Source organism: Schistocerca americana, chromosome 11 (genome assembly GCF_021461395.2).
Source record: "Schistocerca americana isolate TAMUIC-IGC-003095 chromosome 11, iqSchAmer2.1, whole genome shotgun sequence".
NCBI lineage: Eukaryota > Metazoa > Arthropoda > Insecta > Orthoptera > Acrididae > Schistocerca > Schistocerca americana.
The window spans coordinates 119,611,819-119,628,848 of NC_060129.1; the positions used below are offsets into that span (position 1 = coordinate 119,611,819).

A 17,030-nucleotide genomic window follows, 5' to 3' on the forward strand; every position below is an offset into this window, starting at 1 on the left:
GAAAACGAGGGACCCAGTGGGAACAAACCTTTGAATATCCCAACTGGTGAACAATTGTGACAGCACTACCAACAGAGATGTCAAGTTGAGCGCTGAGTTGTTTGATGGTGATCCGTTGATCATTTCGAACGAGTGTGTTCGCATGCTCCGCCATTGCAGGAGTCACAGCTGTGCACGGCCGGCCCGCACGCGGGAGATCAGACAGTCTTGCTTGACCTTGCGGCGATGATGACACACTCTTTGCCCAACGACTCACCGTGCTTTTGTCCACTGCCAGATCACTGTAGACATTCTGCAAGCGCCTATGAATATCTGAGATGCCCTGGTTTTCCGCCAAAAGAAACTCGATCACTGCCCGTTGTTTGCAACGCACATCCGTTACAGACGCAATTTTAACAGCTCCGTACAGCGCTGCCACCTGTCGGAAGTCAATGAAACTATACGAGACGAAGCGGGAATGTTTGAAAATATTCCACAAGAAATTTCCGGTTTTTTCAACCAAAATTGGCCGAGAAAAAAATGTGTTGCATTACTTATTGAACTGCCCTCGTAGTTTCAACACGATACCACAGTTCATCAAGAGCAGTGACTGATGTTTTGTGACGAGCCAGTTGCTCGGCCACCATAGACCAGACGTTTTCAGTCGGTGAAAGATCTGGAGAATGTGCTGGCGAGGGCAGCAGTCGAACATTTTCTGTATCCAGAAAGGCCCGTACAGTACCTGCAACATGCGGTCGTGCATTATCCTGCTGAAATGTAGGGTTTCCCAGGGATCGGATGAAGGGTAGAGCCACGGGTCGTAACACATCTGAAATGTAACGTCCACTGTTCAAAGTTCCGTCAATGTGAACAAGAGGTGACCGAGACGTGTAACCGATGGGACCCCATACCATCACGCCGAGTGATACGCCAGTATGGCGATGACGAATGGACGCTTCCAATGTGCGTTCACCGCGATGTCGCCAAACACGGATGGGACCATCACGATGCTGTAAACAGAACCTGGATTCATGCGAATAATAACGTTTTCCCATTCGCGCACCCAGGTTCGTCGTCGAGTACACCATCGCAAGCGCTCCTGTCTGTGATGCAGAATCAAGGGTAACCGCAGCCACGGTCTCCGAGATGATGGTCGGTGCTTCTGCAAACGTCGTCGAACTGTTCGTGCAGATGGTTGTTGTGTTGCAAACGTCCCCATCTGTTGACTCAGGGATCGAGACGTGGCTGCACGATCCGTTACAGCCATGCGGATAAGATGCCTGTCATCACGACTGCTAGTGATACGAGGCCTTTGGGATCCGGCACGGCGTTCCGTATTTCCCTCCTGAAGCCACCGATTCCATATTCTGCTAACAATTGGATCTCGACTACCGCGAGCAGCAATGTTGCGATGCGATAAACCGCAATTGCGATAGGCTACAATCCGACCTTTATCAAAGTCGCAAACGTGATGGTACGCATTTCTCCTCCGTACACGAGGCATCACAACAACGTTTCACCAGGCAACGCCGGTCAACTGCTGTTTGTGTATGAGAAATCGATTGGAAACTTTCCTTATGTCAGCACGTTGTAGGTGTCGACACCAGCGCCAACCTTGTGTGAATGCTCTGGAAAGCTAATCATTTGCATATCACAGCATCTTCTTCCTGTCGGTTTAATTTCGCGCCATCTTCGTGGCGTAGGAATTATAATGGTCAGTAGTGTATCTGAATGGCTTCCCTGCAAAGCGGATCCGAAAAGTATGATACGAACGTTGAAATCTTGGCATTCTTTTAGGCTATAGAATTTTCTGCCTTTGTAGCTACGGTGGTCGGCCACACCAGACATATCAGGTTGAAGCATGCAAGAATAGCGCTGTTCAAAACAACATTCATGAACTGTACTTAAAGCATGAACAATATGTACCGAAGAGTCATCCATTATGAACACCTGTTTAATAGCGTATTAGTCAACTTCTCAAACACAATACAGCTACAGTTGTGTGGGGTATGGATTCGGCCACTCCTTGGTTGGTTTACAGTGGTACGTGGCACCAAACGTCTACGCACTGACTGTAACCTAATTAATAACCCACAATTCAAATTAGACTATCAAATAAATTTTAATTTCTAGCTATTCAAGAAAGTACGAATGCAACTGAAACAAACACCAATGATAGCAATCTTAATAAGTACTTGCCTGTTTCATTTCCATATGGTGAAAGATATGTGTAATGTTTTCCTGTAAGCTGGGTCCGCTGGATGGCTGTGAGATATGAGGACCACAGAGGCACAACCGCAAGAAGATCGTAAAACTGTTGCTCGCTGAAAGGTGGACTAACAGCCACGAACACACTGGAAGGATGGGCGCTGTCAGAGACGGCTGGCCACGTTCCACTACGAGGCACACACAGGAGTGGAGATTGCATTCGGCAGGCTGTGAGCATCCATTGTGAAGAGCGGAATATACAGGGTGCGTCAAAAAAATGTAAACACGCTTCGAACTGTCATAGAAAATTTATTTCCCGTTCTACAAGGTTAAATATCTGTGAGAAAGTAATGTTATGTTTCTTCAATAGGTGGCAGCAGTGTCAAGCAAGTAACTGCAACATGGCGGACGTGCGTTTGAGCTTTGAAGAGCGGAAGCACGTAATTAAGTGGTACTGGAAGTTTGAGAATGTAGCTACGGTTCGAAGACAGTGGAGAAGTGAGTATGGTACAGAACCACCTTCAAGGTTAACAATTACACGTCTACGAGACGAATTCGAAATTCGTGGAACAGCGTGTGATGTGCATAAAGGTCGATGAGGGCGACCTCGTACGGCTACAAGTGACGATTCCACAACTGCGGTCTCGGAACTGTTTCAGCGTTCGCCTCAAAAATCTTCAAGGCAAGCGGCACGTGAGAGTAATGTAAGTGCTAAAGTGCGCGTCATATATCTTGGTGGCCGAGTTTAGGTTAGTTCTGCGCATCTGACGTCACAAAACACAGTCAGCCAATGAACAGAGAACGACGTTGCCAGAGCTCGACTGCAGTGCAGAGCACGGACGAGTGTCTTCAGTTTTAGAAACGTTCAGTCATAAATAAAGTAATAGAACAAAAACAATGTCTTGATAGCAGACGTTCTTTTATAGAAAGTTTGGAAAAACCCTTCTTTGTACCAGTTGCTTCATATTCTATTAATTAATTAAACCAAACAAGCAATAAGACTCCTAATTCAGGCGATAGCAAGGAAAGGTGTTTCTTTCAATCTCACGAACTGCTTTTTCGTAATAAAGAACAGCGGTAATTGTTTATTTCCTATTGTACTTCGACGAAGCGTAAGTAATTCAGTCATACCAACAGTGTTTATAAGTAGTTGCGTGTGATGTTAGAGTCCTTATGGAGTTACACTGTTTGAGGAGCTGAGCTAGCGGAACGGGCTGCCAAGTGAAAGGTTATGAGTTCAAACCTTATGCAGTGCTTAATATTTTCTTTATTTAAAAACAATATTGGAGTGCCTTACTTCTCGAATTTTATTCGTTTGAATGAAATTTCTAGTGCTTTGCCTCTTCATTAACCCTTTCGCTGCTGCAGACACGTGCTCCCCGCATTCCGCGCTGTGCGCGATTTTGTCATCACTGCACTTCTCGCCTGTGCAGACACACGGTTGGTGTTCCCACTGCTTTGACACACTTATCATTCGATTTCACAAAAACTATTTGGCTAAAAAATTTGATTTTTACATGTCTTCTTGCCTGATACCTCCCCCGCCCCCATAAATGACTTAATTTTGTTTTGATGTGCAGCATTAAATGTAGTAAACCATTGCACGAAATTTTGAAGAGTTTGCGGAGGTAAAAGTCCATAGCGTATACTTTCCGTATGGTCGATTTTAATTGCCACAATGTTGAGAATGAAATGTGGACAAGATACCTAAATTTCATATAATATTTACTGTATAAGAATATCTCATTTAATTTAAGTACCACATAGGTGTCGTATGTAATATTGAGAAATATTCCGTCTTTCGCGACTGTAATAAAAGTTTTATATACACACGGCGCGTTTGGCTTTATTTTAAAGCACTTCAGTCAATGACAGGTATGGCACATACACAATGGTACTCATGTTCTCTTTCTTGTTTTTGTTCCACAGTCGCAGTTTTACCAAAAGTACTGAAATATATTCCTCTTCTGCAACTGTAATAAGCGACTTACTTAGACCAGACGCGTTTCTCTCTTTTGAAGCATCATGTATTTTGTGTCCTCCATTGCCAAGTCACCTTTCGTAGTTTTGTGCTGCGGTAGCACAATACTCAACTTTGTGTTGGCTCATCAGTGTTTTAGCAAATAAATGCTGTTTGTGTGTGCCACACACAAAAATTATATTTGACATAGCTCTAAGCACTTCACTGACAGACGGTATATTCAAGTCCTAATGTTTTTGTAAGTCCACAGTTTAGTTTAATGTATTTTCTCTACTTCCTTTTGATTGATTGAAGTGCTTTAAAATAAAGCCAAACGTCCCCAGTGTAAGTAAAACTTTTGTTACAGTCGCGAAAAGTGGAATATTTCTCAATATTACACACGACACTTATATGGTACTTAAATTAAATGAAATATATAGTTATCTTGTCCACATTTCATTCTCAACATTGTGGCAACTAAAATCGACCATACGGAAAGTATACTCTATGGACTTTTACCTCCGCAAACTCTTCAAAATTTCGTGCAAAGGTTTACTATATTTAATGCTGCATAATAACTGCGTTGAACATCGAAACAAAATTAACTCATTTATGGGGGAAGGTATCAGTCAAGAAGATAGGTAAAAATCTAATTTTTGAGCGAAATAGTTTTTGTGGAATCGAAGGATAAAGTGTGTCAAAGCAGTGGGAACACGATGTGTCTGCACAGGCGAGCAGTGCAGTGACAAAATCGCCCGCAGCGCGGAATGCGGGGAGCACGTCTTTGTAGCAGCGAAAGGGTTAATGCGGCCGTGGTGGCTTTACTTCACGAACTGCGCGCTCCCCCCTACACGTAAGCTTGCGAACTATACTGTACTATGGCGCTGCTTCTATTGGCGCGTGCGTCGTGTGCAACTGGCAACGCAGCAATCTCCCGTGTCTGGGCGGGCATGCGCGAGCCGCCAAGATAAAAGAATTGAACTATAGTAGTGTGGTACGCATTCAGAAGGAAGGCAAGTTCCGTGTGTACATTCCGAGGCTGGTGCAACAGCTAAGTGACGATGATCCAGATCGAAGGTTAGAAATTTGTGAGTGGGTTCAGGAGATGGTGAGACGTGAACTGAGATTTATGGGTAGCATAATTTGGTCGGATGAAGCCCAATTCAAACTCAGTGGAACTGTCAATAGGCACATTTGTGTGTACTGGGCTGAAGATAATCCTCACATTACAGTTGAAAAGGCTGTGAATTCGCCTGGTGTAAATGTGTGGTGTGGTTTGTCTGCAAGGGGCCTCATTGGGCCTTTCCACTTTGAAGGTACAGTTACTGGAGAATCGTACCTCACAATGCTTGCTAACTCCATATTCCCTGCCATTCGTGCATTATACGGTAATGATGAGTTTTATTTCCAACAAGATGGCACCCCGCCGCACTTTCATAGGGACGTACGAGCATACCTGGATCACAATGTGCCAGGCCAGTGGATAGGACGCAGGGGACCAATCGAGTTTCATGCACGCTCTCCAGACCTCACGCCGCTGGATTTCTTCTTATGGGGCACAGTAAAAGATGAGGTGTACAAACGTAAACCACGTAACCTGGGCACACTTTGGAATGAGATTCAGGCGGTGTGCGCAGAAATCTCTTTGGACACTTTGGTACGATGTACGGAATCAGTGGCGACTCGTACTTAGAAATGTATTGATGCTGAAGGCCACCAGTTTCAACATTAATCACATTTGCAAAGTACATTTATTTTTCCAACTGGACTTTAAGCTTTCCATTTCCAGAAATTTAACACTGTAGAAGGGGAAATAAATTTTCTATCACGCTTCAAAGTGTGTATACAATTTTTTGACGCACCCTGTAGAATGCTTTCTTAAAAAAGACAGATCTGCAAGGGGATGGGAAAACACAAGGTACTCAGATCGAGAAGAATCTGTTGGACTCAAAGGAGGCCAGCAGTAACTGATTTTGGAAGGGAGCCCCTGGATTAGTTCACCAAAATTATTTTCATAGCAGGTGTAACGTCCTTTCAGATCTTCGGTCTTGGCTAACACTCAGCGGTAGAGCAATCACATTGTTATTTCTTACGTATCGGTATCGACGTTACAAACAGAACATTGATGATCTGAACTCCCGACTTGTGCGAGATATTTACTCCACCAAATGTCGTAATTAAATCGTTTACAATCGATGGTTTATCAGTCGCTATTTAAATATTTATGATAAGTTCAAATTAGTTCCAGCGACACCAAATTCCCTATAGACTGGTTGTAATCTCAAATCTATAATCAGTTCAAATGGTTCAAATGGCTCTGAGCACTATGGGACTGAACGTCTAAGGTCATCAGTCGCCTAGACTTAGAACTACTTAAACCTAACTAACCTAAGAGCATCACACACAACCATTCCCGAGGCAAGATTCGAACCAGCGACCGTAGCGGTCGCGCGGTTCCGGACTGTAGCGCCTAGAACCGCTCGCCGACTCTGGCCGGCTATAATCAGTCGCAACAGTATTATTAATTCCTAACGTCAAGGAGTTTCTATATAAGCGCCGAGCGCTTCTGTCAAATAATACAGCAGCACGTTATCTCTATAAATAATAATGTAAAACTTGAATGATAAATGCGTGGATTGACACGATATGCTGGTTTATTACACAATATTAGTCACTTCCTAACAGAGCCGTGAGGAAGAAGCTTTCCCAGGTGTTGGAGGGGAATTATAAATTATATGCTTCGTAACTATCGCCAAGTTCCATAGTCCATTAGTTATTACGAATGGAATTGTCTATCTGTGTTCACTTCCTAAATAGTGTTAACTTCAGGTTATCTAATCAAAATTCACTTCTGTCTAATATATGCAAGTCCTCTATCTGAATTCTAAATAACGTAATATTTGAAGTCAAACTATCGTCTCACTCCGTCATAGAAGATCGCAATAATCAATTCTGAAAAAACAATCTAATTGAGCCTCTATATACGAGCATTCAGAAGTATGACCTACTTCCGCTAACTCTCGTAACGTAGTGAATTATCCTTAGCCATTACTCACGAATCTCAAAGAGTACTCACATGGAGTATTCTTTGGGAACGTTGGTTCTAATTGCTAGTTCTGCAAGGTTCGCAGGAGAGCTTCTGTAAAGTTTGGAAGGTAGGAGACGAGGTACTGGCGGAAGTAAAGCTGTGAGGACGGGGCGTGAGTCGTGCTTCGGTAGCTCAAATGGTAGAGCACTTGCCGGCGAAAGGCAAAGGTCACGAGTTCGAGTCTCGGTCCGGCACACAGTTTTAATCTGACAGGAAGTTTCATATCCGCACACTCTGCTGCAGATTGAAAATCTCATTCTGGAAACGTTGGTTCTACTTTGCGAATTTTAATTATAATCATTTTGCGATTTACTATGATTTGAATTTTGAGTTTGATTTTACTTTCCTTCTTTCGTATGTTAATAAATTACTAAGTATTAGATACGTGATTCAATTACTGTTTAATATCCAAATAATAGTGTTAACTGAAAATTTGTTTGTTTGTTCATTTTTCATGGAATTTGGAACTTGTTTTGGGGAAATCTTTGGGAATTTTGGAGCTAATTTTGGATTTTCATTTCTCGTTCGAGGAAGTAGCATTACTCACAAGTACCTTCGTGCAGCCACTATCATTGCCCAAATCATGAAAAAACTCTCATAGTGGAAGACAACTTGTGCTTCCGCCCCACTCGAAGAGAGAAATGTGTAATCATAGCAGATTCTTTTTACAGAAGGGCGATTGTTCCTGTTGTTATAAATTTTTCATTGGTCAGAACTTGAAAGGTGGGCAGCGACTGGCTATGGGGAATCCAGCACCGGCAGAACCAGCAAGATTTTGGATTTAGAGGACAGAAGATAGATCTTCCGTCTTGGATCGTCAAAGGGACAGACGTCTCCACCGTAGAATTGAGAGACGGAGGACTTCATCCTAGACCTCATCATAGGTGCCAGGGCTGAACTTACACTGAGGTGGTAAAACTCACGGGATACCTCCTTTACTTCAACTCGGTGCAGCAGTTCGACGTCACATGGATGCAACAAGTGTTTGGAAGACCCCTGCAGAAATATTGAACCATGCTCCCTCTACAGCCGTACTTAACTGCAAATGTGTTATTGGTGCAGGATTTTGTGCACGAACCGACCTCCCGATTATGTCCCACATTCCAGTGTTCGATGGGATGAATGCCTGCAAATGGTCTCCAAGAAGCCGAACATAACCCAACACACAGTCCATTCCATGCAAACACAGCTGTTATGGAGCCACCATCAGGTTGCACAGTGCCTTGACCACAACTTGGGTCGGTGGTTTCGTGGGGTCTGCGGCACAATGGAAACCTATCATACCTCTTACCAACTGAAATTGGGTCTCATCTGAACAGGCCGCGGTTTTCCACTCGCCTAGGGTCCAGCTGATACGGTCACGAGTCCAGAAGAGGCGCTGCAGGAGATGTCGTGGTTTTAGCAAAGGCACTCGCGCCAGTCGTCTGCTGCCATGGCCCATTAACTGCAATTTCGCTGCACTGTCCTCACAGATACGTTCTTCGTACGTCCCACATTGATTTCTGTTGTGCTTTCACAAATTGTTGCTTGTCTGTCAGCACCGACAACAGTACGATAACGCCGCTGCTCTCGGTCGTTAAGTGAAGTCCGTTGCCGATTGTGTTTTCCATAGTGAAATGCCTGAAATGTGGTATTCTTGGCACACTGTTCACTCTGTATATCTCGAAATGTTGAACTCCCTAAAGGTTGTCCACTTCCCGAGCAAGGGTCCTGGGTTCGATTCCCGGCGGGGTCAGGGATTTTGATCTGCCTCGAGATGACTGGGGGTTTGTGTTGTCCTCATCATTTCATCATCATTCATGAATGCGGCGAGTCTGGACTGAGCAAAGGTTGGGAATTTGTACGGGCGCTAATAACCACGTGGTTGAGTGCCCCACAAACCAAACATCATCACATCATCCCTAAAGATTGCCGAAATGGAATGTCCCACGCATCTAACTCCGATTATCATTCCCTGTACAAGGTCTGTTAATTCCCGGTCATAATTAGTTCGGAAACCCTTTGATATGAATCACCTGAGAACAAATGACAGCTCCGCCAATGGTTGTGTTGTGCCGGAGCCAAGGTAGCCCCTGAGGGCTGGCAACCCATATTACACCACAGAGGACGAGGTTGCCTATGCCCAAGGCGTACCAAAAGCACCATGGTCAACACCGGCTATTTACATACAAGAAAGGAAACATATTCCGAGCACTACTTCCTGCATCGAGAGCTCTAGCCACGGCCAGCAGGAAGCATCACTACGCCAAAACCTGATTGGCTGGGGACAGCTATTTAGGGGCTAGAACCAGCCCCGAAATTCAGTTCACTCAGGATGCCGACCTCGTGGCCTTCGACTGCTGAAGATTACGTCCTCATCTCTGAATTGGATTTTTACTCGTGTGTGTGTGTGTGTGTGTGTGTGTGTGTTACCACGAACCTTTGTGGTAAATTAGAAGTGAACTTTTGTTTGTCTCAATTAGGAGACTTTTACTGGCATCGTTCTTTTGTTGCTCAGTCAGCAACCTTGTAAACTTACGTACATAAATAAAAGTTGTTTTTGCGAAAAATTGCGAGTTGTCACTCACAGCACCTCCCGTACGTGATACTGCCGCCGTCTGTATACGTGCATATTGCTATTCAATGACTTTCTCACATCAGTGTAAAACCCCCAGCTGTCACTGTTTTTAGAGCGGAGGTAAGCATTAGCTGCATTTGCGTACGTCATCATGAGGGGACCGTACAGTCTTTTGTTTCGAGTCAGAGTTTTGATTTCCTGAATTAATTCACGCCTTCAGCTAGTTGAACTCACTGTGCGCTCAGAAAACGGAGCTGGCGCTTATACGTATTTTTCTGGGTCTTTAACGTATTCGCTAATTTAACAGTCTCTCGGGGTTACAAGCACAGAGTTAACTGTGTCATTTCATTCCCAGTTCCGCCCACCCGTGTTAAAGTGTTATGAAGTATGTTTAATGGTTCATTTGAACCTTTGTACACTTTCTAATTAGCTGTTTTGCATATTCAGTGATTTGATTTGAGTTAATTCGTCTTTGTAATAAACAGTTCACAAACTACTCTATAGATGGGGCGGCCATAGCTAAAATAATACATGATCGACGTAATTGCAACATTCATACCATAATACTGCTCAAATCAACATTTTAGTTAGTTCAATAAATAACTCCTAGTTCTTGACCGACCGCATGCTTGCACTATAGAAGCTTCCACATTTTCCAAGAATATTTTACACTACTGGCCATTAAAATTGCTACACCAAGAAGAAATGCAGATGATAAACGGGTATTCATTCGACAAATATATTATACTAGAACTGACATGTGATTACATTTTCAAGCAATTTGGGTGCATAGATCCTGAGAAATCGGTACCCAGAACAACAACCTCTGGCCGTAATAACGGCCTTGATACGCCTGGGCATTGAGTCAGATACAGCTCGGATGGTGTGTACAGGATGAGCTGCCCATGCAGCTTCAACACGATACCACAGTTCATCAAGAGTAGTGACTGGCGTATTGTGACGAGCCAGTTGCTCGGCCACTATTGACCAGACGTTTTCAATTGGTGATAAATTTGGAGGCCAGGGCAGCAGTCGAACATTCTCTGTATCCAGAAAGCCTCGTACAGGACCTGCAACATGCGGTCGTGCATTATCCTGCTGAAATGTACTGTTTCGCTAGTAATAAGAGGCCGTTGGGATCCAGCACGGCGTTCCGTATTACCTTCCCGAACCCACCGATTCCATATTCTGCTAACAGTCGCGAGCAGCAATGTCGCGATACGATAAACCGCAATCCCGATAGGCTACAATCCGACCTTCATCCTAGTCGGAAACGTGATGGTACGCATGTCTCCTCCTTACACGAGGCATCACAACAACGTTTCACCAGGCTACGCCGGTCGACTGCTCTTTGTGTATGAGAAATCAGTTGGAAACTTTCCTCATGTCAGCACTTTGTATGTCTCGCCACCGGCGCCAACCTTGTGTGAATGCTCTGAAAAGCTAATCATTACCGTATCACAGCATCTTCTTTCTGTCGGTTAAATTTCGCGTCTCTGGCACGTCATCTTGGTGGTGTGGCAATTTTAATGGGGAGTAGTGTATTTTGGAGACGCACCATCAGTTTGAAATGACCACTGAGGCATCAGTCAGTTCCGTTTATGAAACTTCCTGGCACATCAAAACTGTGTGCCGGACAGAGACTCGAACTCGGGACCTTTGCCTCTCGCGGGCAAGTGCTCTACCATCTGAGCTACCCAAGCACGACTCACGCCCCGTCCTCACAGCTTTATTTCTGCCAGTACCTCGTCTGCTACCTTTAGAACAGCTTTGGGATGTTTTGGAACGCCGACTTCGTGCCAGGCCGCACCGACCGACATCGATTCCTCTCCTCAGTGCAGCACTCCGTGAAGAATGGGCTGCCGTTCCCCCAACAAACCTTCCAGCACCTGACTGAACGGATGCCTGTGAGAGTGGAAGCTGTCATCAAGACTAAGGGTGGACCAACACCATACTGAATTCCAGCATTAGCGATGGAGGGCGCCACGTAAGTCATTGTCAGCCAGGTGTCCGGATACTTTTTATCACGAAGTGTAGGCGACTGGGTTCAGATACTGTTAGTATCATAGCTGTATGCTAAACGCTGAATCATAGTCTCGCATCACGGCAGACAATTCCTGTAAATTACTGGCTTTTGTTTTGCGAGCACAAACCTGGCACACGACTGCGTCCCAGCTGTGTATTCCATCACACTGAGACCAGGCAAACTTAGTGGCCAACACATCAACGTGAGTTCACCGTCGTGCTATTCAAAGCTCTGAAGCGCCCCCAGTCTCAAAAGGGTGCACTGACTGGCGTGTCCTGACACAGCTGTGCCCGCACCACCACCTTAAACTGCCGTCACACCTGCCCCCACTTATCTTCCTTTACGAAGACGTCGAGCTTCTAATGTCCACGTTTTGCTACATCTTCTCGCCTACCCACCGTTCCATCATACTTCGACTTTGCATAAACGTTCACAACGCTGGCTCTTAAACAGCCAATGAGCTGGACCGTTTCCAACATGCTCACGCCCTGGCACCGGACAGTAACAATCTGCCCTTAGGCAAAGTGCTTTATGTCGGTGCGATTCCCCATCTACAACTGGGGTGTATTATCACTAATGCAAAATCCGGGATGGAACGTAACAATATTACGAAAACGAAAGTTGCTACTAACCACATAGCGGAGATGCTGAGTCGCAGAGAGGCACAACAAATATATTGTCGCAATAATCAACTTGACGTTGAAGCTGTTTTGTCTGCGTTTGCTTTAACAATAACATATGTTTTTGAGTGGGACCCGCCTTTAGCAAAACAAAATTTTGTTTTTTCTCCCAGACACGTTTCACTGCAGTTGCAGCATCATCAGTGGTTTTTTTATTATTATTGCTGTTAAACTTAAGGAATGTTCTTTACTGTTTAAATACATATTAATATTCGTTTCTAAATCATAATTACAGGTTTCTGAAGAGAACATAAAATTGTGTATTCATACCTTCTTACCACATGGTGTGGCTTTCCTGCTGTATTACCTTTTTATAGTGTCTGTTTTTCTTTACAGTTTGTCACCTGCAACTATATACAAATTAATGTTGGCAAAACATTTATGCAAAAATTACGATTTCTAAACTGTTATGGCTATGTCTGAGATTAATAATTTATGTGAAAGGTTGTGTGTGTGTGTGTGTGTACCTATTTACATTATCTTTCACTTATAGTTTCTTTTTTTTTTTTTGTCATCTTCTTCATTTTCAAGTTCTATGTATTGACTCGTCACTGTTTACGAGCTGTAATAACAAGATGGCGGACATTGGAACAGTTGAAGGTGTGAAAACAAGATGGCAGACAGTGGAACAGTTGAAGATGTCGCAGTTCTTTTGAATTTCTCAGGTTTTGTGTGTGTGTGTGTGTGTGTGTGTGTGTGTGAAAAGAAAGAGTGAGAGAGAGGGGGAGAGAGAGTAAGGTTGAGGATTTATTATTATTATTATTATATTTATTTTTAGTTTTATGTGTATGTATGTATGTATGTATGTATCTGGCTGTGTGTGGGGGGATGGGGGGAGTTCTATAGCTTGGTATTATCTAATAATTCTTTGAGGGCATAGAACAGAGATCCATTGCAGAGAGCTGCGTATTCAAGGAATTATTAGATATTACCAACCTATAGAACTCCGCCCGCCCCCCCCCCCCCCCCCTCCCACAAACTCATACATACATACATACAGCGTGTTACAAAAAGGTACGGCAAAACTTTCAGGAAAAATTCCTCACACACAAATAAAGAAAAGATGTTATGTGGACAAGTGTCCGGAAACGCTTAATTTCCATGTTAGAGCTCATTTTAGTTTCGTCCACCTACGCCCAATGGAGCACGTTATCATGATTTCATACGGGATACTCTACCTGTGCTGCTAGAACATGTGCCTTTACAGGTACGACACAACATGTGGTTCATGCACGATGGAGCTCCTGCACATTTCAGTCGAAATGACGTTTTGCCATTCGTGCACCCAGGTTCCTCGTCGAGTACACCATCGCAGGCGCTCCTGTCTGCGATGCAGCGTCGAGGGTAACCGCAGCCACGGTGTCCTAGCTGATGGTCTGTACTGCTGCAAACGTCGTCGAACTGTTCGTGCAGATGGTTGTCATCTTGCAAACGTCCTCATCTGTTGACTCAGGGATCGAGACGTGGCTGCACAATCCGTTACAGCCGTGCGGATAAGATGCCTGTCATCTCGACTGCTAGTGATACGAGGCCGTTGGGATCCACCACGGCGATCCGTATTACCCTCCTGAACCCACAGTCATTGGATCAGCAGCAATGTCGCGATACGATAAACCGCAATCGCGATGGGCTACAATCCGACCTTTATCATAGTCGGAAACTTGATGGTGCGCATTTCTCCTCCTTACACGAGGCATCACAACAACGTTTCACCAGGCAACGCCGGTCAAATGCTGTTTGTGTATTAGAAATCGGCTGGAAACCTTCTTCATGTCAGCACGTTGTAGGTGTCGCCACCGGCGCCAACCTTGTGTGAATGCTCTGAAAAGGTAATCATTTCCGTATCACAGCATCTTCTTCCTGTCGGTTGAATTTCGCGTCTGTAGCACGTCATCTTCGTGGTGTAGCAATTTTAATGGCCAGTAGTGCATTTCTGTATTTGAATACGCATGTCTACACCAGTTTCTTCGGCGCTTCAGTGTATGTTATAAACGTGCTGAAAAGAAATCTGTTACCGGTTCCGAAAGTGGTTCAAATGGCTCTAAGCGCTTTGGCACTTAACATGTGAGGTCATCAGTCCCCTAGACTTGTTGGTGTTGTTGTGGTGTTCAGTCCTGAGACTGGTTTCATGCAGCTCTCCATGCTACTCTATCCTGTGCAAGCTTCTTCATCTCCCAGTACCTACTGCAGCCGACATCCTTCTGAATCTGCTTAGTGTATTGATCGTTTGGTCTCCCTCTACGATGTTTACCCTCCACGCTGCCCTCCAATAGTAAATTGGTGATCCCTTGATGCCTCAGAACATGTCCTACCAACCGATCCCTTCTTCTGGTCAAGTTGAGCCACAAACTCCTGTTCTCTCCAATTCTATTCAATACCTCCTCATTACTTATCTGATCTACCCATCTAATCTTCAGCATTCTTCTGCAGCACCACATTTCGAAAGCTTCTATTCTCTTCTAGTCCAAACTCTTTATCGTCCATGTTTCACTTGCATACTTGGCTACACTCCATACAAGTACTTTCAGAAACGACTTCCTGGCACTTAAATCTATACTCGATGTTAACAAATTTCTCTTATTCAGAAACGCTTTCCTTGCCATTGCCAGTCTACATTTTATATCCTCTCTACTTTGACCATCATGAGTTATTTTGCTCCCCAAATAGCAAAACTCCTTTACTACTTTAAGTGTCTCATTTCGTAATCTAATTCCCTCACCATCACCCGACTTAATTCGACTACATTCCATTATCGTTGTTTTACTTTTGTTGATGTTCCGCTAGACTTAGAACTACTGAAACCTAACTAACCTAAGGCAGGATTGGAACCTGCGACCGTAGCGGCAGCGCGGTTCCGGACTGAAGCGGCTGGAACCGCTCGGTCACAGCGCCGGCCATGGGTTCCGAATTGTATACAGTGGGTCTTTTCAAAGTTTAGTAACAGTGACGTGACCATGCAGTCGGCGAAGTGTGTGAAATATAGCGTCGCACCAGAGCGCAACGAGCGAGTGCGCACAGTGTTTACTGACCTGGCTGGACGCCGCGCGCGGCCGGCGTGAGCCCCGCGCTGCTGCTGAGTGCGTGGGCGGCGGGCCGCTCCTGCTCCACCCCGGCCTGCTCGATGTGGCTCAGCGACAGCGAACGGCCCTGCGGACACACAACGTCACACCTTACTCTCTCTGTCAGTCTTACTAATGTCTCTCATTACTACTGTTATCATCATTATTACTGCTTTATCACTATTGGTGCCGGCAATAACTACACTAGTTCATAGCATTAGAAGGCACATTCTGTACGTAACACGCCTTTACAGAATGAGATTTTCACTCTGCAGCGGAGTGTGCGCTGATATGAAACTTCCTGGCAGATTAAAACTGTGTCGCTTCCCACGCCCGGGTTCCCGGGTTCGATTCCCGACGGGGTCAGGGATTTTCTCTGCCTCGTGATGCCTGGGTGTTGTGTGCTGTCCTTAGGTTAGTAAGGTTTAATTAGTTCTAAGTTCTAGGCGACTGATGACCTCAGCAGTTGAGTCGCATAGTGCTCAGAGCCATTTGAACCAAAACTGTGTGCCGGACCGAGACCCGAACTCGGGACATTTGCCTTTCGCGGGCAAGTGCTCTACCAATTGAGCTACCGAAGCACGACTCACGCCCCGTTCTCACAGCTTTACTTCCGGCTGTACCTCGTCTCCTACCTTCCAAACTTCACAGAGGCAAAGGTCCCGAGTTCGAGTCTCGGTCCGGCACATAGTTTTAATCTGACAGGAAGTTTCATATCAGTGCACACTCCACTGCAAATGGAAAATCTGATTCTGGGAACTCATGAAGTGTGTGTAAACGCTGTCGGCAAGGAAGATTATGGCTACTGTGCTTTGGTGCTCTGCAGTAGTAGTCGTGGATGTCCTGGAACGTGGCACAATAGTTAACACGGAGAGGTATTGTCGAACACTGACAAAGTTAATGTGGGTGATACAAAGCAAGCATTGGGGAAAACTTAGCGCAAAAGTTTTGTTTTTTCACGACAACACACGCCCGCACGCGGCCAACCGCACCCCAAAAGCTGCTGCGGGATTTTGGATGGGAGGCGTTCGATCATCCGCCACCACACAGGCCAGATTTGGCGACGAGCGACTGCCACCTCTTCCAGCAGTGACAAAGAAATGATTCAAATGGCTCTGAGCACTATGCGACTTAACATCTGAGGTCATCAGTCGCCTAGAACTTAGAACTAATTAAACCTAACTAACCTAAGGAGATCACACACATCCATGCCCGAGGCAGGATTCGAACCTGCGACCGTAGCGGTCGCTCGGCTCCAGACTGTAGCGCCTAGAACCGCTCGGCCACTTCGGCCGGCCAGCAATGACAACATGGCTCGCTAGACAACGCTCCGATACTGAAACCGCGCCAGCCGGAGTGGCCGAGCGGTTCTAGGCGCTATACAGTCTGGAACCGCGCGACCGCTACGTCGCAGGTTCGAATCCTGCCTCGGGTATTGATGTGTGTGATGTCCTCAGGTTAGTTAGGTTTTAG

General features: G+C 45.2%; 1 protein-coding gene across 1 annotated transcript in view; it reads right to left on the minus strand.

Annotated features, from left to right (window-relative positions):
- The window catches only part of LOC124553355, a 705,505-nt gene that overhangs the window by 64,961 nt on the left and 623,514 nt on the right, over positions 1-17,030 (minus strand). Inside the window, exon 3 of the mRNA XM_047127229.1 lies at positions 15,528-15,645. Coding sequence (XP_046983185.1) covers positions 15,528-15,645 — 118 coding nt within the window. The remainder of the gene's footprint in view (positions 1-15,527; positions 15,646-17,030) is intronic.